This window comes from Leptonotus elevatus, chromosome 9, assembly GCF_054856555.1.
Source record: "Leptonotus elevatus isolate MCC_2025b chromosome 9, RoL_Lele_1.0, whole genome shotgun sequence".
Taxonomy (NCBI): Eukaryota; Metazoa; Chordata; class Actinopteri; order Syngnathiformes; family Syngnathidae; genus Leptonotus; species Leptonotus elevatus.
The window spans coordinates 12,841,987-12,865,716 of record NC_141247.1 but is presented as its reverse complement, the minus strand read 5'-3'; the positions used below and the strand labels follow the sequence as shown (position 1 = coordinate 12,865,716).

General features: G+C 43.0%; 1 protein-coding gene across 2 annotated transcripts; it reads left to right on the top strand.

Moving 5' to 3' along the window:
• The first annotated feature begins 1,690 nt into the window (after nucleotides 1–1,690).
• ssrp1a (structure specific recognition protein 1a) lies at nucleotides 1,691–16,822 on the top strand. Of its 2 annotated transcripts, none has more exons than XM_086085749.1 (18): nucleotides 1,691–1,827; nucleotides 2,392–2,470; nucleotides 5,255–5,440; nucleotides 8,468–8,573; nucleotides 9,970–10,163; nucleotides 10,223–10,323; nucleotides 10,483–10,612; nucleotides 10,759–10,862; nucleotides 11,259–11,387; nucleotides 12,018–12,239; nucleotides 12,518–12,590; nucleotides 13,320–13,452; nucleotides 14,523–14,568; nucleotides 14,647–14,782; nucleotides 14,856–15,023; nucleotides 15,543–15,640; nucleotides 15,734–15,914; nucleotides 16,421–16,822. In XM_086085749.1, exons 2-18 carry the CDS (start codon nucleotides 2,417–2,419, stop codon nucleotides 16,484–16,486), a joined length of 2,127 nt encoding a protein of 708 aa, XP_085941875.1. In that variant the 5' UTR covers nucleotides 1,691–1,827; nucleotides 2,392–2,416; the 3' UTR covers nucleotides 16,487–16,822. The 2 variants fall into 2 exon arrangements, with proteins under 2 accessions (XP_085941875.1, XP_085941876.1); XM_086085750.1 differs by lacking the exon at nucleotides 1,691–1,827 and adding an exon at nucleotides 2,048–2,211.
• Nucleotides 16,823–23,730: the final 6,908 nt, after the last annotated feature.

The window sequence follows — 23,730 nt, the reverse complement described above, 5'->3', positions numbered from 1 at the left end:
TCTTTTCCATCCCTGAATCCCGACTTTCTTCTACTTCTCCTTTCTTTTTAATCCTTACGGCTGATTCACCGTCTTGACGCATCACTGCTCGTCTCGGAACCACGAGACTTGTCTCAACTCATCTCCGTCTCCACGCACGCACTCGTCATCAGGCTCCACGCACGCGGGCTTGTGGCCGTTTGATGTCTCCGCGCCCTTTTATTACATCCTCCACTTATTTAATCTGATTTAAAATATTCGGGAGTATTAATCCAATCAAATGAAGACTTTTACGCACGACCAGAACTTCAGCTCGCATGCAAGAGCTCAACCATGCAGTTCTATCAATCTATCATTAAAAGGCACATAAAAAAACCAACACAATAAATTATGAAATAGGCCTACGTACAAATAAACATTACAGAGAAAATAAACGACAACTCTTAATTAAAATATAAAAACAGCCTTTTCCCCAAACATTTACTGATCCAAAGCACATATGTTAATTTTCAAATAAAACCACACATGTCACAAAAAGTAGAAAAGCCTGCATTAATATGCTTACGTGTAATGGAAGAGGCCTTAATTGTTCTTCTATATAGCCAACAGCAAAAGATGAGCAAATACTATAGCACATATTTGTATAAATAATAACTTTCGGGCTAAGTGCAATTTGATCGTTCATCGCAGCACGTGAACGGGTTGGAAAGCACTACTTTTAAAATTGAATGTGGGGAAAAAAAACTTTTTTTAATTCTTAAATTTCCAAGTTTTCTTTCCTCAATGTCATTATATAATACACAGTAATTATAATTGTTTTTCACATGTGTGTTTTTGTAGGTCTTCATTCATCTTGCAATCTCAATGAACTGCAAACTGTGCCCCTGGTGAGGCCTCAAATGCACCCATCCCAAGCAGTAAACTCGAGGATATATATTCCCAAAGTGTGTTCAAGCGCTGCCCGGTTTGTATTGCAGCGCGTAAATGGACATATTATGCGCACTGATTATAATCATGCTGGAAAACAAGCCAGCCCCTAAGCAGACCTCCCAAAAAGCAACATACTTAATGTGTCAGAGAGTTTATGCAAATATGAGGAAGGAAACAAATGCATGTTTTTGGCACAACAAAAAAAATGTTTTTCGTGCATATTACGTCCCCTGGTTTTACTTGTTTTCCGCGTGTATTTTTAAAAAGCTGTTGCGTTTGAATTTCCTTCCTGTATTTAATATATAAATATATCAAATATCGGCATGATATTAATGGACAATCCTGCGTTAAAATGTGTTGTATTTGAAACTCCGCGGTATAAATGGCTCGAATTTGCACATTTCGTTGACTTTATTTCTCCTTCACTATTCGAGATGCAGAACTTTGTGATTTGTTTAAAATAATGATAATAATAATAATAATGATAATATTGTTCTATTTTTATTTGTATAATATGTGGAACGCCTTCAACTACTGGAACGTGGAAATTATCTATTTACATTAGATGGGTTTAGTGACATCTAGTGGTAGATAATCACCACTGCATAACTAGGCCATAAGTCAGTTTAGAAATAAATTGTAAAAATATTTTACGTAAACAAATTTATCGGTCAAATATGATGAGTTACTATAAAAACAATAGGTATTTGTATCGCAATTTAATGTACAGTTTCACAGAACGTTTCATTGTACTACCGGAAGTAATAGAGAACATCCTGTAAGTGGTTCCTGTGACGTCGGGTTAGCGCCTGATGCTACACGCGGGAAACAGGCGGACTTTCTCATCACATTGACAATAGGACTTTGAGTTTTCGCACTTTCCGTTAATGGTTAACTGTAGACAAGCCTATAATATCTGTAAGTAACAAGGCGCATTTTGTATGTCTCTTTATTTTGTTTACATTTGCAATTTAATTCAGCATACCATCACTTTTGTTTTCTTACACACCGGCCTTGCTCGGTTGGAGCGCTCGATGTTAATTGTGTCGTCCATAGCTGGGGCGGTGCTTGATCCTGTTTAGTTTTAACCAACATGCGTGCTGCAGGCTTTTAGATTGCAACGTGATGATGTGGAGTAAAATAAGCGCACCTCGCGAATTCAAGTTAGCTAAGCTATTGTTGTCGCAGCGATACGTTTAATGTTTTCGATATACTTTATTAAATGAAGCGCCACATGTGGCTTGGAAATAGAGCTTCACGTGAAACTAGTCGCGCAGTAAGAGGGTGCGGTAGCCAAAACTGGTAAGAAACGAGGATATTTGAGGAAAAGTGCTCGTTTTACTCGAGTGTGTGTGGACAATATTTTAACTCCCTCGTTACTATTCACCCCCCCCCCCGTGTTTTTTTTTTACCTAACTCTGAACATGTCTAAAAACACCTTTGTTTCGTGTGTTTATTCATATTCCATTTGTATGTCTGCAGAGAGTATCAGCAGGCTGTAGCCGAGATGGGCGACACACTGGAGTTCAACGAGATTTACCAGGAAGCCAAAGGATCCTGGGTAAGTCCCCGAAGAGAAGTAAGAAAAGTCTCCTCTCATTCGAATGGACTGACACATATTCTGTGCGACAAGGAAAGAATACCATAACTGATTTGAAGTATGACACATGCTGGTGTTGAGATCCCAAAATCGCCGCCTGGTAGATGCTTTCCTCTTTGATTGCATTAGAAGAGTAGTGTGGAGATGTAATAAATGAGACGAGGAGATGAAGGCGAGTTGTGCCGTTTTATTCTCCACCTAAAACTGATTGTTTACAGAGAAAGCAGCATGCTACGCTCCTTCAACCCTTTCAAATCTACCATCCAATTGAAGCCAGTGCCCTCCCTTAAAGGTACAGGTTCAGGCTGGGTCACCACAGGGAGGGGGGGGCACAAAAAAAGTAGTACATTGTTGTCAAGGAACTAAGCTGAAATGATGCATCTTGACCCAGAGACAAGTATTGTTTGTCAGGGTCAGGGAGGTGCTCAATTTAGCTTTGGTTGCTAGCGGAAGAAGTTACGAGAATCTAAGGCAACCATATACGTCCACTACGGCCGTATTTTATTCAAAGTATAATAACCTGCAAGTCATGTATTTATAATGGCTGTGATTTTGGAATATAGTATTTCAAGATCATAGTTTTTTGTTTTTTTTTGTCTCCACCCTGGTCCTCGAGTACCCCTATCCAGCGCGTTTTCCATCTCTCACTCAGCCTACCCAGCTGAGGGTCGTTATCAGGCTGCATGCAGAGCTTGCTGATTAGCTGATCGTTTGAAACACCTGTGTTGACTGAGGGAGACATGGAAAGCAGACTGGATAGGGGTACTCGAGGAACACGGTTGAGAACCACTGTTTTAAGCTACATTAATGCCTTGAGATATGAGTTAGAGGAGTTTTGTGCGATACAAGCTATCGTTTGGCCATTTTAGTTTGCTTTGTGAGCAAAGATTTTAGATGATTTCTGTATTTTGGCAGTGAACTAAACTCATTTCAAATTCCACAAAAAGAAGCTTATAGCTGTTTAGTTCCCCTACTACTTAAAGCCGAACATAAAACAAAAAGTATTATATGACACGTATAGCTTTGCTTTAGTGGTGTCAGTTTAGCTTACTGCTAACACACAATGCAAAGCACCATTGACGGGCTAATAAATAATAAATAGCAGTATTATAATCTGTGAAACAAAGCAACATAAATGGTGGAGCAACACATGTAGGCAAGTAATTAATAATACTTGCGGGTATATATTCTTTACCCTCTGCAAAGAACAACTAGTATTGGTACAGCCTACTGTGGTGTGACTGTCTTCATGTACAGCGTTCCCTCGTTTCTTACAGGTTAATTTTTCGCGGCCTCGGTGTTTCGCGGATTTTTTTACAGCGTGCTTTATTTCTTTTTTTTACAGCGTGGCTTCTTTTCTTTTTTTTCCGTATACGTTTCTTTCAAGTGAAGTTTCGGGGCCACCGTAGCGATGCGGTCCCACGGTCAAAATGGGTTTATGTGTCTTGCCTCGTATCTTCATCAGTAAAATTAAGATTGTCCACCCCGAACCAGTCGTGGACGTTTGAAAATCCTCTGTGTCCTGGAGGTCTTTGTGTGGCCGTATCTCCCGAACCCTACGTCCGACCGGGGACATACGGCATCCCCGGATTCGTCACAACAAGACCTTTGCAACGGTGTATGGCCCGTCGCGTTCCGACGTTGCCCGTAGCGTTCGCGACCTTGAATAGAATAGACCCACGCGGGCAGGCGCCAGCCACCAGCAGCAATGCGCTTCCGAGCTTCCCGGTCAAGATGGATTTCTCAGCCTCGTACCCTCATCATTAAAATTAAGAGTCATTTCTAGCAGCTGTTTTGTTGTTGTTGTGCGTGTGTTTTTTTTATTTTAAATTTTTTTTGGGGGGAAACATACCAGCCTGGAAAAAAATGGATCGATCACCGTTATATTTTTGTTTCTTAAAAAAATAAAATAAATGTTTTGGATACTAGTTTAATTCGATTTCATTGTTGTTATTATTATTTTAAGCTCTACAAAGTTTTCAACACTGGGAGTGTATAGGTCTACTGTATTTAAATAAGAGATACATTATGTGAGAACATGTTAACGCCTATCAGAGAAAAGTGCATGTGTGGTGAGGTGTTAGCCTTAGAACATAATATTGTAAATGAAAAAAATATGGTATGAACGAAAAAACATTTAGAATAAAAAAAGAAATACTTTGCTGTATAAGTAAATACAAAAAAAAACGTAATGGAAAAAAATGACTGTACATGAAAACAGAACATATACGATGAATGAAAAAGCATTCGGAATGAACTAGAAATCATACCAAAACGAAAAACCATATAATAAACTAAAAAATATATATAATTAACGGAAAATAAAATAAAATTAACGCGGCTTTGCATAATCACGGGTAGTTTTTGGAACGTAACACCCGCAATAAACGAGGGAACACTGTAAATCCAAATGTCTGTATTATACTGCCCCCAGGTGGCCAAGGCATGCCCAGTGTCCATTGACTTGTAGAAAAAATTCTTAAATTCAATTTTTAGTTGGCATTACTGTATGTTGACTTAGTGCTATGTGGCCTTCATATTTGCTGCTATGACACAGGACAGTTTATATTAACATGCATTCATTGATTGTACCTTGTTCTTTTGTCCAAACAAAAAGTCTAAATTGTAAATTTTCTGCAAACTTTAGATTGAACAAACTTGAACAAGCCGAAACCCGCACACAATGGTTAAACATTGGTGAATAATTTTACAAGGCAGCCCTGTGCTTTTTTGTTTTCCCTGCAGAATGATGGCCGGCTGCGCTTCAGCAAGCAGAACGTGGTGTACAAGAGCAGCAAGACTGGGAAGGTGGACAGCATTCCCGCGGGTGAACTCAGCCTGGCTCAGTGGCGACGCGTGTGTTTAGGTCACGGAATCAAGCTGAGCACCAACGCGGGACACATCTATAAATACGACGGCTTCAGGGACACGGTGAGTGTCCAATTACACATGCACATCATCGACATTTACAGGAGTGGTCCGACAGCTGTTTTTGTGTTCGTGCTTGGCATAGTTTCCTCTCTTGGGAACCCCAAAGGGAAATGTTTCCATTAAATAACTGTTACCGTACTTTGGCAAGCGACCCAGGCGTGCTTGTCTAGTGCAGTGTTAATGAATCTGGGATGCTAAACAAGAGAAGAGCATTCTTTAAAGCTACTTGTATTGCCATTTAGGTAAAATATCTTCTCTGTAAAGACCTCAATCCATAGCTTTTTGGGGGGATCTGGGGATCCTGTTTGTCACAGGTCTGGGCATCTGGCACATACAACAGGCAGGCAAGCAGACATTTACACCTATAGGCAACGTATAGTACAGCGGTACCTTGACTTAAGAATTAAATTCGTTCTGTGACAAAGCTCGTAACTGAAGTCACTCGTATAAGCAAATCCATTTTCTTCACTGAAACGACGTGAAATCCCATTAATCAATTCCAGCCCCAAGAAGGCTGCCATACTTTTTTATTTTTAATGAATAGATATAATTAGGGGTGCTCCGATCGATCGGCCTGCCGATTTCTCGCCCCCGATTTCCTTAATTTTGGAAGATCGGTGATCGGCCGATCCCTTAAAAATAAACGGATCTTTTCCACCAATCTCATCTCCCTCCTCAGAGGTCTGAAAAAGTCAGCCACTGTCCTGTTCTGCTGAGATGACTAATAGGATTTTCATTTTTATTTGAGAGAACTACTTCATGCGCAGTTAAAACAACCCATTTGTATTATTTCACCGATATTGTTCAATGTTTTCCAATAAAACAAGATTGGAACACTGAAGGTATATGTTGCTTGTAATGAAAAAAATCGGTGATCGGCCAGAAAATTGCGATCGGTGCGCCCCTAGAAATAATACTGTATTGTAAATTCTGAATATTTAAAATAAAAAAAACTATCAACTATATTTTGCTAAAGAATTAAGCTATTTTAAATCGTGTAAGCTGAAAGTCATGCTTAATGTGTAAAGAGAGTGTGGCCTAGTGTTGGCTGTTTACCATGCACTTAGTTCAATCAGAGTCTCATCCATGCTTTCATTTTTTTTTTAAGTATTCATCCCATTCAGTAAGCAGATGAAAGTGCATCAGCTGCTGTTGCAATTTTTTTCCCACTTCCCTCGAGCGGCGGCATATCTGAAGCTTGCTCGTAATTGGGGTTGCGCAATATACCGATAAGTACCACAATACCATGCCCTAAATAAAGCCAAACAATGCTAAATAGGGCTAAACAATTGATCATTTTTGTATTGAAATCACAGTTCCAGGCAACGTCGTCACCAAAGCTTTGTTCATTTGCAGTGCTCTTGCCTGAACCAGAATCTGTTGTAACGATCTCACGCACAAACACCGTCTCCCTCCTCTCTCGCCAAGTCTACCAATCAGAACCAGTAACAGGTCACGCAAACCAACCAATCGGCTCCGAGCTGCTGCTCACGAATTGTGTGGAATGCGCCACAGTGAAGCACAAGCTACAAGTTGACGCGACTAAACATGATCCATCTATGGTACAGATCCTCTCCTTAAAGTAAATGCTCCTTGCCTCAATAGTGGCAATTAAGCTACACATACAGTAGTAATAAAAAAAGAGGAGAGAGAACTCAGAACAGACAAAGCCATTGCTTATCGCTAAGCTAATGTTGTCACCAAACAGCAGGAAAAGTGCTTCGATGCCTAGCCTAGCCTAGAATTCTTGTTTTGAGGCAGCAGTGCTAACCAAAGCGCCACTGTGCTGCCCTCATGTGAACAAGTTGTTGAAAAGTCTGCGTGTGTGTGTGTGTGTGTCAGGCCCTAATAGGATTAATGAGCAAACGCGGCGCTCACACATGTGCTGCATAAACAGTGTAATCATGGGCTCATGTAAGTCAGTGTTTATATCAGTTCACTGAAACAATTTGGCCGAGACTGCCGAGGAGGGGAAAAAAGTTTTGTTTTTATCTTCCTGTGTGTTTTTCTTTTCCCTCTCCCTCGCTGCCGTGCGTGCACAGAGATTGTCGGGTTGCCAGGAAATGAGTGGAAAGAAGATTCTGGTATAACCCGAGGTGGTGCGAGCGGCGTCCCCCGGGGTTAATCAGACCACTTTTCGGGAGATAAATCCTCACGTCGCTGAGCAGCGGAGTGTGATGTCATTGTTTAGTATCCCTCAGCCCGTGACGGTAATTGGTCAATGACTGCTCGTTTAGCCTCTGGCTGTGTCGACACTCATGTGTCGTAACCTTAGCGCGATGTTGAACGTGGGCTTGGGAGCAGCTCTCTTGTGGACCAAGCTCGCATTTAAATAGTAAAGTAAAAAATCTTCGTTTGAAGAGCAGAATTGAATCGATAGACAACATGATGGCTACTCTGGACTGAGCTGTGTGTGTGTTTGTCGTAGGACGTGTCTTTATTAGGACAACGGTGGCGACACGGCGGCGTTCCAGTCGAAGGAAGCGGCCAACAAGGAGCCCGACGCGAAACGCTCGCCGCTGAAACGCGTGCTGTCCTTTTTTAACAACATCTCGATCGCCGTCAACAGACAGACTGATGAGACTCGCGCACACATGCATATATACACGCTGATTATTTGGGCTCTAATTAGCAGTAATAGGCACGCAGACAGGCACATATCCAGGTGTGTAAACTCTCTTTCCCACACGGTCTCATTCCCTTGTTCCGTGCGTGCCGCAATCACTTCCACATGTGACGAGGACAGTGCCTGGGTGTGTGTGTGTGTGTTGTGTGGTGGTAAGCCAGCCTGCAATCTAAATAAACTCTGTCTGTCAGCGGCAGTGTTGAGAGGAGGAGGACAAAGTAGTTAGATGGATTATGTTCACCTCCTGTGGTCCTGGGAGGCCCGAAACGATAGGCGTGGTTTTAACGGCGTCAATTTAATTAGCCCCCCGAGCCTTTGTCCATTTCCACCCCCCCAGCTTTGACCCATGCATCACTACAGGGTTTTTCTAACTACAAATTCTTTGTGTTTGTTTGCATCAGGACTTTGAGAAGATCTCGGAGTTCTTCAAAGCAAACTACAGCGTGGAGCTAACGGAGAAGGACATGTGCGTGAAGGGCTGGAACTGGGGAACGGCCAAGTTTTCTGGTAAAAACACTACACGCTAATTGGCAATCATAGATTTGGAGTGTTCAGGTCATCTTTTAAATTTAAATCGTGTTTAATTTGTGTGGACATGCACATCTGAAGTAAGTGAAGTTGCCATGTGTCCCCCGATAATGTAATAAAATTTGCATTTAACTCGATCAAAAATGTAATAAAACCCTATAATGTAATAACTTCACCAATACCGTATTACATTATTATTATTATATCATATATCCCAGAAGTCTTTGGAATAAATCAATTCTCTGTCAAGTGTCAAATAACTCCAACACTCAAATCCGTTTAAATCTGACGGTGTTAAAAATACACTTAGCGGTAAGGTTGAAATCAACTTTAAAAACATTCAACTCCAAAACTTTAACACGCCAATTTTTACAATAAATGTCTATAACAACATTCTCAAAACACAAAATGTAGAACTTTGGACTTTGGATGCGTGCGCCATACATACATTTGTTCGCACCAGCTAATCGGCTTTGGGAACGGACTGCAAAGTCACACACAGCGTCCTGTACAGGTCCGTCACCACCCGGAGATAGCGGTAAGTGTTTCCGTGTTTAAAACTGTTGGTAGCAATCGTGCTAGCATTAGCTAAAGTATTTAGCACGGGCACCGGGATGCCGGTGAAAAAGTGGAAGTGTTAGAGGGGCTCTTATAAAAATAAAAATAAATAAAAAAAGGGGAAGAGTGACTCACCTGTACTGCAGTACACGGCAGTTCTGTCTTTTTTCGACCCACCTAAATGTTGTACACCAAGCACGCCCCTCTCTTCCGGTGTGCGCAATGACCCCGGGAGCTGCTGCGACCGACCGGTGCAAACTCACACGGTGGAAAGCAAGCGAAAAGCGAGGCGGACACTCACCACTACACTTGCTTGTAGCGTTTTTTTGTTTGCTTGCGTCACCACAACATCCTATTTCGGCCATATTCTTTCAGCTTTAATTCTATTTCGGCTGAAAATATTCGGTGGCCAAATATTCGGTGCATCACTAATTATCAGTTTTGAGTAGAAGAAAAGACCCGCATGAAAATTTCATAAATCCCCAATAATGATATAAAATATTACATTATTGGTAAAAAATGTTAGTACAATATCAGTTAGGATTTTTTTTATTACATCATTAGTGAAATTATTGTATTATTGGGTTTTATTAAATTTTTGATCAAGTTAAATGTTTATTTTTTTTTTTTTTACATTTTCATGAAATTATTACATTATAGGGTGCTACATGCCATCAAACTTGTACTTTGCTTTTTGTAAATTTAACATCATGGTATGGGTAGCCCAGGATTAAAAGAGAAAAAAAAACATTGTCCTTTTTTGATGCGCGAAAGGACACCGATTGTCTTCCGTTGACCACTTTTTCCTCCACCGCAGGGCCGCTGTTATCGTTCGACATGAACGACACCACAGCCTTCGAGGTCCCGCTAGCCAACGTGTCACAGTGCGCCACGGGCAAGAACGAAGTCACGCTGGAGTTCCATCAGAACGACGACGCTGAGGTCTCACTCATGGAGGTTCGCTTTTATGTCCCGCCAGGCCAGGCGGACGAGCGGCAAGACCCTGTGGAGGTGAGAAGGCGTTTCCTCCGTCACGACTGTGCCGCAATCTCTCATTGTCCTTTCTTCAGGCCTTCGCCCAGAACGTGTTATCAAAGGCGGATGTGATCCAGGCCACGGGAGATGCCGTGTGTATTTTCAAAGAGCTACAATGTCTTACGCCCAGAGGAAGGTAAAAATACCCTCAAGCCTAAAAGAATGTCATTCCGATGAGAAGGCAAAGTTTGGCCCGCTCTGTTCGTCATCTGTCCTTTAAAAAAAATCGAATGTGGCCCTTGATGCCCACGCAGAGGTTTCCTTACCTCTATTGAACACGTTCTGTATGTGCCAGATACGACATCCGCATCTACCCAACCTTCCTTCACCTCCACGGTAAAACATTTGACTACAAGATTCCCTACACCACCGTCCTTCGCCTGTTCCTGCTGCCGCACAAGGACCAGAGGCAGATGTTCTTTGTGGTAAGTGGGCCCTAAAACTTGTTCTAATTCCGCTTCCCACCGGAATATTTAAATTACTTGGAGGTGAGATGTTGGCTACCTTGTTTTTCGACATAGCTTTTGTTTGTCACGTATGCTCACTTCCTGCCTCTTTTCTTTTGGCGTAGATTAGTCTGGATCCTCCCATCAAGCAGGGCCAGACACGATACCACTTCCTGATTCTGCTCTTCTCTAAAGAGGAGAACATTACCCTCTCCCTCAACATGAGCGAGTGAGTTTATGTGCCCGCAAGTAACCAGAAATTACAAACACTGTATTGCTTGATTTTACACTGCAGGTCCAATTGCCAATTAAAACATTTTTTTAAATTCTTATCTATTTATGTTTACATTTCAAGTGACACATATAATTGCTGCTTTGTGAAAAACACTTGTGTCCATTTTTTTCTTTTTCTTTTATTTACATTTGTATGTTGTTTTAGAAGAAACTCAATGCAGACAACCCAAAAATAAAAAAATTGGACATGCAGCGACAAATGTGATTTTAGCTGAGGCCAATATGACTCCTTTTTGGCTCTCAGTATACACAATTGTTCTAAAGAGTTTTTTCCACTAGGGAGCAGCACAGCTCTCTTGGTTAACACTATTGTTTTCTCTTGTGTCGTCAGGGATGATGTGGAGCGCCGCTTTGAGGGCAAACTGAGTAAGAACATGTCGGGATCTCTCTACGAGCTGGTCAGCAGGGTGATGAAGGCCCTGGTTAACAGGAAGATCACAGTGCCTGGAAACTTCCAGGGGTACGCCCCCCGAAACACACGCTCATATCGTCGCATCTTTTTTTGGACCTTAACTCATTCTCTGCCATTGACGGCTATAGACGTCATAAATGAATTTGAACTATTTCTATTAGTTTAACATTTTTTCCACTTTTGTTAACCAGAGTATGAAAACCTAGAATTTTTTTTGTTATTGTTCATTTAGAACAGATATAAAATTTGTGATTAATTGTGAGTTAACTAGTGAAGTCATGCGATTAATTATGGAAAAAAAAATTATCGCCCGATGCCCCTAATTTTTAATAATCTCTTCTTCGTTTAAAAAAAAAAAAAGTCATTTAAATTATTTTTTAAAACTTTTTTAATAATCTTTTCTTTTTTTTTCTTTAAAAAAAAGAAAAGATTATTAAAAATTAGGGGCGTCAGGCGATTGCATGACTTCACTAGTTAACTCACAATTAATCACAAATGTTATATCTGTTCTAAATGTACAATAAAACGTTTTTTTTCTAGGTTTTCATACTCGTTAACAAAAGTGGACAAAAATGTGAAACTAATAGAAATTGTTCAAATCATTTTTTGACGTCGCTAGCCGTTAATGGCAGCGAATGAGTTAAGTAAATAATGTTCCCTTTGCCACCTCCTGCTCAGCCACTCTGGTGCTCAGTGCATCACGTGCTCCTACAAGGCAACCTCGGGGCTCCTCTACCCCCTGGAGAGGGGCTTCATCTACGTCCACAAGCCCCCCGTGCACCTGCGCTTCGAGGAGATCTCCTGCGTCAACTTTGCCCGAGGCACCACCACGACTCGTTCCTTCGATTTTGAGATCGAGACCAAGCAGGGCAACCAGTACACCTTCAGCAGCATCGAGAGGTGACTCTTCATAAGTTATTGACGGATTTCAGCTGTCAAAAATAGCACTATCAATAATATACGCTACTCACCAGAAGTTCGGGGTACGGCTTTTGGGTGAGATTTCAGGACAGACCTCAAATCCACTTTGACCTTTAAAATGGGACATAAAGGTGTGTTTGAGGCTGATCCTAAAACTTCACCTTAAAGCCAAATATTCCTAATTTAACAGAAATCCTAAGCACTTTTCCAATCGCCATCTTCACATTTGCTAACGTACTTCTTCCATGCCACTCCAGGGAAGAGTACGGCAAACTGTTTGACTTTGTCAACGTCAAGAAGCTCAACATCAAGAACCGAGGATTTAAAGAGGTAACACGGTCACCCTCTCTTTCAAGACGCCATTTTGTCAATCATAATCCATCCCACTTAATGACACTTGTCGCCCTTCCTTCTCCTTGTACTTGTGCGCGTGTGCTTGTACCTGTGTAGAAGAAGGTGCGTATGTTCGTCTCGTGGTTGGCGTGATTTGTGCTTGCATGGCGTGCTGCCCAAAATCCAGCCCCATATTGTTGATTTACATTTGGGTTGGGTGTGATGTGAACAATTGCTTGGGATTGGGAAGATTTCAAAGAGTGATTTTTGGCTAACTTTGACGGGAACATGGTCGGGGTGCGGGTGTGTGACCGTGTGTGTGTGTGTGTGTGTGTGTGTGTGTGTGTGTGTGTGTGTGTGTGTGTGTGTGTGTGTGTGTGTTTGCATTGTGCAGATTTGTGGTCTGGCGGGGCTTTTGGTGTGCAATAACACAACTGTGGTCGGAGGCAGCACTAACACACACACAGACACAAACATAGTTACTGTTTTTATACACAAACGTTGCTGGCTCAAAAATAAATTGGTGTTTTTGCTGAACAACATAATTGTAACAGAATTGAACTCATTGATTGAACGCACATACCTCTATGGAACTCCAACAGTTGGGCGCAGAAGCATCTCCCTGAGAGTGGTGGTTTGTGTAGGAAGTTTCTTTTTTTTTTATTTTATTTTATTTTTTTTATATAACTTTTGTAGGTGTTTTCTCACCAAGTGCTGTGCTTGCAGGGCATGAAAGGCAAGATCGACGAGTACAGCGACTCTGACGAGGACAAGCACGACGCCTACTTGGAGCGCATGAAGGCCGAGGGCAAGATCAGGGAGGAGGGCAACGACAGCGACGATTCCGACAGCGGCAGCGGTGAGTTGACGAGCGCATGTAGTTCAGGGCGCCGGATTTGTTTTCATTGCAGGCCACGGGGTCAACAGTGAAAACACAAATGTATACTGATGGGTAGGGTTGGGAACCTTTGATTCGATTTTCGATGAAGAACGCTTTTTGATTCAAAATTATTTGATTGACAATGATTTTTGCTTCAATCTGTAGAATTGCAAGGAATTGTAATGATCTACTCCAGCCTGACTCGCTAATGCTAATTAGCGCTTACTCGCGGCACTTTTTTCACTCAAAAGAACGGCTCCACACTACATAAAAACAACAACTTTTATTGGAATAACTTGATCGTGACTTTTTCCTTCTTTTCTCTAATGTGGCTACAACTTAACAGTGTATTAGACCGCGTGGAACTACACTGCCCCTCAGTGGCCAAATCAGGTACAACATGAACAGCGCTCTAAATAAAGGCACACAAAGGCAAGACCGTCTAAAATAATTTAAATAAAATCAATTTTGGGACATTTAAAATCGATTCTGAATCGTACTTAATGAGAATCGTTTTTTTGGGCACACCCCTACTGATGGGGTGTAATTGTATGCCAAAGATTGAGATTCAGTAGGTACTGTTGGTTGTAAGTTGTACATTTGGTACGGTAACGCAATCTGCTTATCATTTATGCAAATAGACAGATTTGTGTTCTTTTTCTCTCGTTTCAGTAGCATTTTGTGGCAAAATTGTCTTACAATCAGTTGAAAGGGAGACTTTTGGGGGCAGTGGATTTGTTCAAAAGCCATCGTATTCGTAAGCTTTGAGGGTAAAGTAATACTTATCTTATAGTAGATCAAATATTTTTTTGTATAATCTTTATTTATTTTATTTTTTTTATGTTAACCTGTTAAAAAAAATACCTATCATACAGGAAGTCTTGACTCTTACCCAAGCATTCAATTACCCTGCATTTGGTTTGGCACTATTTGTTTTGTTTGTTGTTTTGAAAAGAAGTCAATGAGAAATGACGCGCTCCTTGAGTTTGACCTCTTATTTTAGAACATTAAGTTCGATTTTGTCTTTTGTTTGCCTTTTCTTTCTTTAGATGAGTCTTTCAACCCTGGCGAGGAGGATGATGACATTGCAGAGGAGTAAGCCAAACCTCCGCTCCTGGAAGCACATTTTGCCGCTCGCCACGCCGACCTAACACTTTCCCCCTCCGCCGTCAGGTACGACAGCAAGGCGTCGGCCAGCGACAGCAACGAGGAAGACGACGAGAGTGCGGAGGACAGTCCAAAGAAGAAGCAAAAAGTCTCAAAGCCCAAAGTGGTGAAGGAGAAAAAAGAAAGGAAGCCACGCAAAGAGGTGAGAAGCGGGAAGTTGGAATGCTTACATTTAACCGCAATGGTGACATCTATTTTGATTTCAACCACCACAGAAGAAGCAGAAAGACAAAGGTGGCCCCAAGAGGCCGATGAGCGCCTACATGCTGTGGCTTAATTCCAGTCGGGAGAGAATCAAGTCGGAGAATCCCGGAATCTCCGTCACAGAGATCTCCAAGAAGGCCGGAGAAATGTGGAGGCAGCTGGGCAAGGACGAGAAAGAGGTGAGGGAGGGAGGAAGGAAGGAGGTGGACGAAAGAGACAACTCTTTTTTTTTTTCTTCTTCTTCTTTTTCATTTTCTGTTTCAATCTAGGAAAGTTAAACTGAGGGTTGCTCACAAAATAACTCCTCTTAATGATAGCAAGTGGTTCATATAATTCAAGTCAGAATGCTTTATTTGTCCACAAGGGGGCTCTTACAGGCTCACACTGCAGCTGTTAATGACAATAAAACACAAAAACTAATTTATTCTGCTAGCAGTGCCTCTCGTCAGCTGAATCCTATTTGAAGATTATGTATTTTTTATTTATTGTATTGTTTAGGGGGGGGGGGGCATGGGCGGGATGCCCCCCCCCCACAAAAAAATGTGATTTAATCACAAAAAAATAGAACATTATAATATTCTCGAAATATTCGATAGCTGCAGCCTTATCCTGTTGAATTATATTGACCTCACATTCTCCCTTTTTTGGGGGGGGGGGGGGTGGCGAGACTTCAAGTTACAATGTTATCATTTCTTCAGGAGTGGGACACAAAGGCGGGAGAAGCCAAGAGGCAATACGACATCGCAAAGAAAGAGTACAAGGAAAGCGGTGGAGGAGATTCTTCCATTTCCAAGAGGTAAGACTCATAACCTCGCATGACTTATGTCGGTCAAGCTACTCTCTTTAATGTCTCCTCATCTGAACCCCCCCCCTCCCTCTCTCCCTTCAGGGAGGCCAAGAAGTCTGGAGGCAAAAAGGACGACACGAAGCGAAAGTCCTCTGGAGGAGACAAGGAGAGAGAGCGCAGCGGCGGCAGCGAGAGCTTCAAGAGCAAAGAGTTCATCGAGACCAGCGAGAGCTCATCCGACTCGGACCACAAGAGCAAGTCCAAGAAGAAGAAGAAGAAGAAGGTGGATATGAGCGTCAATGACGACATGCATTATCTCGTCCACTTCATCTGTGGCTTCCTTTCGGCAACATCATCTCCGTCATCTCAAATTCCAAATCGTTTCTGATGAATGATACCGTCCATGAAAACAACAAAGTCCGGGAAAGCAGACCTCAACGTTGGCCTGTTAATTAACTCATTCACTGCCAATGACTGCTATAAACGTCGAAAATTCATTTGAACTATTTCTATTAGTTTAGCTTTTTTTCCCCACTTTTGTTAACAAGAGTATGAAAACCTTGAATTTTTTAATTGTACATTTACAACAGATATAAAAATGTTTGATTAATTGTGACTTAACTAGTGAAGTCATGTGATTAATTACAATTTCAAATTTTAATTGCCTGTCGCCCATAATTTTTAATAATATCTTCTTCTTTTTTATGAATGTATGGCAGTGATTGAGTTAATATGCACAAGCACCTTTTCATGATAAAACATAATTCTTGACATTTGTTTTTGAACCAGGAATCGGAAGAGGAGGAGGAAGAAGCTGCGTCCACACCTGCCAGCTCAGAGGAAGAGTCCGACTAAACACACACAAAATATCACTCGCTCAAAGGACCAAACGTCGTTTACACTCTTTATGTTGGTTTCTCACAACTGGACTGAAAACAAACCAAATCAGCAGGGAGCTGTAAGTAAGTTTCGCTTTAAGATTTAGCACAATGTGCCCGATTCTCCACCTCGCTGATCTTTCCTCAAAAATAAGTGTTGGCATTTTTGGGGTTGATTTTTATGTTGTGGTTTTTTTTCTCCCTCTGTCGTTCCATGTGGATGCTTATTGAAGTTTTGCAGCACTTAACGGTGCAGTTATTAATTCAGTTTTCATTATCATAGTACCATGCTTGAATAAAAACAACTACTTTTTCAAAAAAACCTTTGATTGTTGTTCTTCAGCTGCATCTGTACACTCATCATCAATTTTCTGAGGATGAATTGTAGTTTTGTGCTTGCCTGTAATTCAATTAGACACATGGCGGGAAATGACGGCTAATCTCTTCAACTTACAAATCAGTCATCAACACGCATGTTTTGTCAGGCTAAATTGTCCGCTTTAGAGTCGCGTGGGCTTGCACTGTAAACATGATTGCTTCATCCATGTGCACTTTCCTGTCGTTGCACCTGGCAGCATAACAACGTCAACATCATCGTCACTTAAAGCATTACGTCAGCCCATGTTCACTTTCAGATTCCATTTTCTGCTAGCATAAGAAAATGTGAACATTTTTTATTTCATTTAGCCAAATAGACAAACAATAAAATATTCAGAACGACTCAAAGCAATACACACCCAGCCTCTTTCCCAAATCAGCCGGAGTCGGCTCCATCTCAGCCGTGACCCCAATGAGGACAAGCGCTTTAGAAAATGGATGGCTGACGGTCATTTCGCATTCTTTCCAAAGTTAACGCAAACCCATTTGAGCTTTTCTGCCACATTTGAGACCCAGCCCCCACCCTCCTTCCCGATATTCTTCACTTTTTCCGAAAGCAGCTCTTAAATGATACACCGCATTAAGTGGTGCACCCTGATAATTGACATCTTGAGATGCCCTTTCCTCCATCACAAAAAGCTCTTAATGTAGTTCCTCCCATTTGAAAACAAATCCCGCGGGATTCCTCATCAGTGTGGCCCCGTGAATCAGGCCAAATTAACCAGGCAGGCGGTTTGCGAGAGTGTGCTCTAACAGCGGGAAGTCGGCCGGCAACATCGGCGGTGGTGGAGAGGTTTGGTTTCAAACCGGAGCCTGATGATGCCTAAGTACACAGAGGTTTGTTAAAAGGCGGCTTCATTGGAGGTTCAAGAGGTTGGTTTTTAAGATGCAGACACTCCCCGCGTGTGTGGTTGGCCTCCCACCGCTCTGACTCCAATTTCCGTGATGAGTTTTGCTTCCTCCACTTCCTGTTGGCTGATCTCTTGAGTGGCCTCCTCCGATTCATCATCAGTTCGGTTGCATGATGTCTCATAATCACATTGTCACTTCCGCTGTTCCTCCACTTTCATGTATCATTTCAGAAGAAGAATTTTGGAACCTTAATTGAGCCAAGGCACTTTCTAAATGAAGTCTACACACCCCCAGTTCAAATTCCAGGTGTTAATTATGTATATTTTTAAATCGTATCTGGGATGTGGCTGTGTTCCAAATTAACCAATGACAAATAAATAACTCCTTCTACTTCCTGTTTAAAGCCATGGAGAGGAACAGCACTGTTGTTCGTTGATGTCTTGGTCTCATTATGTCAAAATGTGTGAAGCATGATTAAGAAAGCTGTTTAAATGCAGCTTTTAATTGAACTCGATTGGTCCATTCATGGGAGTGGGGTACGAGCAATCTTAATGTGTGTGGAAGGTTTGCCCTTATGCAGAAAGTTCAAGGAGTGTCAGGAAAACTTTCTCCTGCAGCCATAAAATGTAAAAAATTAAAAATCTGTTTTTGCACCGGTCCCATTTCTTATGCAACCCTAAAATTAAAATAAATAAAATGGAGTGGTGACAATTTTCATCAATTTTGTCAAACTATTGCAAAAATAAAATCAAGAATTGGTTGGGGTTTCCGGCATTCCCTGACGTCTTACCTATACATGCTAATTTCAGCAACTTATATATTTAAGATTTTGCGCCTTACACAATGAAGGGGAAAAAAATGCCACCTCAAGTGCAATTCTCCATATTTGGGTCGCAGTGGGAATACAGATATGTGTGTGAAAGGTTACCTGATGCTCACTGACCTAAAACTTGCACAAAATTGACAAAAATCTACCTCCCTCCAAAAGAGCAAAAATTTATAAATTTCTCTGGGGTAGCTTAACTACAGAAGTGTATTGCATTCACTTGAGAGAAAAAAAGTCCAGTTTTTCTGACAAATTTTTGGGGGGAGCTTTGTTTTTTCGTTATTTTTTCAGTATTTTTTTTTCTCCCGTTTTTCAAATTATTTATTTTCAGTTTTTCTTAGTAATTTTTCCCTGTTTTATAAAATAATTATTTTTCTGTTTTTGTGAATATTTTTTTTAAAGGGTTTTCCCTCAGAGATTACAGAACGGTTCCGCTATTAGCGAGTCTGCAACAAGTCACTTGGATTTCCGAGGTAAAAAATAAATAAATAATAATAATACTCCAAAAAACAGCTCTGTTTTTCGGAAACACTTTTTTTCTGTTCTTTTGAATATATTTTTTTCAGTTTTTTAAATATTTTATTATTTATTTTAAAAAAAACTGACAAAAAGAAAAAAATACTCACAAAAACTGTTTTGTTTTCTCAAGTGAATGCAATACGCTTCCGTACTTAACAAATTTTTCTTATATCACAACTTTTTCCCCCTTTTTAAAAATATTTTTTCCTGTGGGAAAAATATGACTATTTTCATAATATTATAGTTTCATATCATCATAATGACGTCATTATTATTGTAGCATAAATATGTTTTTATTGCAATATTGCTCTAATCTTAAATTACACGTTCAAATGTTCAATTTAAGACCAAATTCTCTTCACTGTCCTGACTGCATAAACACTTGAGCCATTTTTTCATGTTGTATGTTTCTCTCTGACGTTCAGCGTTTCTTTGCATCACGTGATCAACGAGTACGCACGTTCATAGATGGTCTGAAGTTGAACGAGGACAAGTGCTTGCCTCATCGCTAACGAAAACATCTCAACGTCATTTGCATAAAAACAAATGGCGTACATGTTTTATTTGCATCAATGTAATCGTTTTCACCGGGTCTATAACAGGAAGTCTAATCTGGACCACACCTCCTATAAACTTGAACGTGTGTTTGGTCATGGATCGCATTACAATGAACTGACCACAAACATAATGGATCCACTTAAGAAATGACACCGTCCAAATGAACACACACACACACACACACACATATACACATGCAGTATATACAGTACGCTGTCATTGCGTCACTACATTATCTCAAGCATTAATGCTGCCGAAGTGGTCGTATCGTATGTCACTGTGATTGTCAATTATGCTACACTTTGTAATGTATTACAATGCATTTAGAATGAGGCCTCGTGAAGACCTGCACACTTGGAATCCAATTTATTTTATTTGTACTTGTGCATTACTGTACTCTACTTGACGTGCTACAAGGGATGTTTAGTGATGACATTTGAAGTGTTTGGTTTTGTCGCAGTGATCCATTTAAAGAGGTAGCACTCTTTTTTTTTCTACTCTACTCTTTTACTACTGCTACTACAAAACGAAAAATTCAGACAAACAGGAATATATTTTGTATTTTATTCTGGCGGTTGCAACTCATGCATAGCTCACTGTTTATGTTGATTAGGTGACTTTTTTTTTCCCTTTTTTTTTTTTTTGCTAGGAGATCTTTCTTGTGGTCGGAGACAGCACCACTGTGCTCTGAATTGGAGCGGCCCTGTATGCTAATTCTAACGGAGTTAGCCACGTTGAATTTTCTTTCAAATTTGGCCTCATTTTTAGTCTTTTATAGAAGTCACATAAAAATAAAAATGAAAAGTAAAAGTCAAGCTTTTTATTTCATCAAACTCTGTTGCCACGGCGACGTGCTGCTGCTTATTTTAATGGTCTAAACATTGGTGAAAACACATGAAAAATGCCTGGGAAAATAATCAATGCCTTATTAGTTTATTGTGCATTTAAACACAAAAAGAACAATTGACTTACCACATAAACAATTTCAATCTATACTTGTAGCCCTTACTATCGCAAAAAAAACAATTCTTGTTAACTGGAAAAATAAACAAACTTTGAATATCGACCAATGGTCTAACCTCCTCATAAATCATATTTTAATGGAAAAAATATCTGCCTCAAATAAAAACCAAATGTCAAAATTTAAAGAAACATGGTCTACGTATATAGAATTTTTTAACCTAAACTTGGATTTTAATTCTGCCTGTTAGCGAGAGCCACAGCAGCGTTATAACTTGCATTGATGTTTCTGTATTAGGCAATTTGTAACTAATGGTTGTGTTTCCATAGTCAGGAACCCGGCTGCTGCCAGCGGGATCGAGCGGATTCACCTCCGATGGGCACCAGGGGTTGATATTCGGATTCACGGCATGCCAGTGGGTTAATTCTGTGGGTGCTGTCCCCCCTGGCGGGGAGTGGGCGGGTCTGCCCCTCTGTTGGCTGCTGGGTGGCGGCTGCGTCTTGGCCGTTCCCTGGGTCTCTTGGGGGGTGCTGCGTTGCGGGGCTTTCCCTGGTGTCGGGGGCGGCGCCGTTCCGGCGCGGTCCGTCGCTCTGGGCCCGGCGACGCGGTTCGGGGCCTGTGGGCCGCCGGGGTGCCCGGTGGTTCCCTCTCCCCTCCCCCTTCCTCCCCCTTGCTGCCTCTCCCTCCTCGCCTCTCCCCGCCCGTCCTCCGCCTCCCTGTCCCCTCTCCCTCGTCGCCCTTCCTCCTCCTCTCCCCCTCTCCTTGCGTCCCTGCCGCTGCCCCCTGCCCTTCTTGTCGTCCCCTTCCCTCCTCCCTTCCCCTTCCCCGGTACGCCTTCCTTCCCCTCCCCTGGGCCGGGGGCTCCATCCATGGCCCGGGTCTCGGTGCTATGGGGGCCGGCGGGGGTGGCTGGGGTTTGGTGTCGTGCCCGCCCCGCTCCGGTGGGCGTCCTGACACCTCGGGCGGGACCCAGTATCCGGGGGGCGAGCCCTATCGCCCCGCCGGACGGGTCCCATATGCCCGCCGGGGTCCTGGTGGGGTGGGTGGGGGCTTGGTGGGCCGGTGCGCCTCCTGCCCCCGCCCGGTTGGGGGGGGCCCCGCTGGTCACACCTCTTAACTCACTACACTAGGTTTGCACAATACACTTTTATAGACATATAGGGCACATAACACACTTTGGGGGGTGGGGTAGGGTGGAAACACCGTCTTCACCCTACAACTCCCCTCCAATTTTAATACACCACACAACTTGTGGGTGGGGGGGGGGGGCTTGTGGGGGTGCCATCGGTTGGGGGCCGCAGTATAGAGCAGTGCTGCGGTCCCCTGTCCGTGTCGCCACCCGCCACCCCCCCCCCGCCCTATCTTTTTTTTTTTAATGCACCACATACACTCAGCAACATGCTTGGGTGGCGGGTGGATCGGAGCGTGGGAATATCATTTCCATCGGCTCCGGTTCACCTGCTCCTAATTTTAATGCACCACACACACACACTTGTATATACACTGGGTGGGGTCACATTCACGGTTTAGGGGTAGAGTTCGCCAGTCCGCGAGCTGGCGGACTCAGTAACAGGGGTTAATTTTCACAAAGAACGCTGGGGTGACGACCGGGGCCTTCCCCCGCTGGGCCTGGGGTTCGGGGGTGTCGGCCGCCCTCCGGTGCCCCCATCTCCCCCTTCTGCCCCCGGTGTTCCGCCCTTCCACACGGCGGGGGGTGGGGTGGGCGCGGCTGCCCTCTCCGCTCCGCTGTCCGGCCCCTCTTCGGCGCCGGTGCCTGGGTGCGGGTGGTCCCCGGGGGCTGGGGGTCGGGGGGCTGCCGGTTGGTCGGGGTGGGGTCGGGGGGGGGGCGGCTTTGTTGGGGGGGGGGCGGTGGTGGGGGTTGCGGGGTGGGGGGGTGCTGGGGGTGGGGGGTGTCTGGGGGATTGGGGGCATGAGGGCGGCTGGGGCTGGGTTGGGGTGGGTGGCGGGGGTGGATGGGGGGCGGGGGGTTGTGGGGGGGCGGGGGTTGGGGGCCGGTGGGGTGCCTGGTGGGCCTGCAGTGCCCCGTCCTGCTGCGTTGGGCCGGGGGCGCGGGCCGTGTTGGGGCGGGGGGCGCTCCTGCTCCTGGGTTTGCTCTCCGGCCGGTGGCCCTGGTGGGGCCCGGGGGTCGTCCTTTGGCGCTGCCGCGGCCTGGGGGGCCCTGAGGTGTTGCGCTTGCTCTGTTCCGGCGGGGGTCGACGGCTCCCCTCTTTGGTGGAGATTTTCATGCATGCCAGATCCACCACACCAGCATCTACCGAAACTCAGACACAATCTGTTTCCTCCTCAGGTTATTGAATCGGTGGAGGCTGGTGTCTCGGATCTCACGCGGCTTCGTCTGTCCTTCCTTCCTTTTCTCGGTCTCTCCGTTGGTCTCTTGAGGCCTCCCTGATTTTATGTTTTTTGGATTTGTTGGGGTCTGGATGTTTCTTGGGCTGGGGAGGAGTTCTGGTGGGGGGTGTCTGGTCGGTGCTGGATTTCACCTTCCTTGGTTTTCTTCGGTCCCCTCGGGTCTCCTGGTGTTCGATTTAGGTGAACGGTATGAGATTTTTTTTCTAATAGGTTTTCTGGTGAGCTAACAAACACGCACGCACGCACGCACGCACGCGCGCACGCACACACACATACTCACCCACACACACAAAAAAAAAAAATGTATGTATGTATGTATGTATATATGTATATATGTATGTATATATGTGTATATATATATATATATATATATTTAAAAAAAAAAAAAAAAAAGGAGCAATGATGATGACATTTCCGAATGAACAATACTGAGCTCTTAAAGAAGAAAAAAAAAAAATAATAAAAAAAAAATAAAATAAATAAAAAATAAAAAATAAACACAAAAAGAAAAGACTGACGCGTACCCCTTAGAAAGTTCGAACGAAGCAGCCCTAGTTGTACATTTCACCTAGATCAGTTAGAATAGTTTACCCGTAAGATAGATATATCAGGAAGTCCGCCATTTTTGAATTTTCTCTCAAATTTGGCACGTTTTGAAGAACTCCTCCTAGAGATTCTATCCGATTGTCTTGGAACTATGGGTGTTTCATCTGAAGATGATGAACATGAAAAACAAAAGCAAGAAACTTGCCCACAC

Coding starts and splice junctions, on each gene's coding strand:
- ssrp1a (XM_086085749.1), top strand. CDS start 2,417: ATGGGCGACACACTGGAGTTCAACGAGATTTACCAGGAAGCCAAAGGA. Junction 11,388..12,017: donor GTGCCTGGAAACTTCCAGGG/GTACGCCCCCCG, acceptor CCTCCTGCTCAG/CCACTCTGGTGCTCAGTGCA. Junction 15,641..15,733: donor GATTCTTCCATTTCCAAGAG/GTAAGACTCATA, acceptor CTCTCCCTTCAG/GGAGGCCAAGAAGTCTGGAG.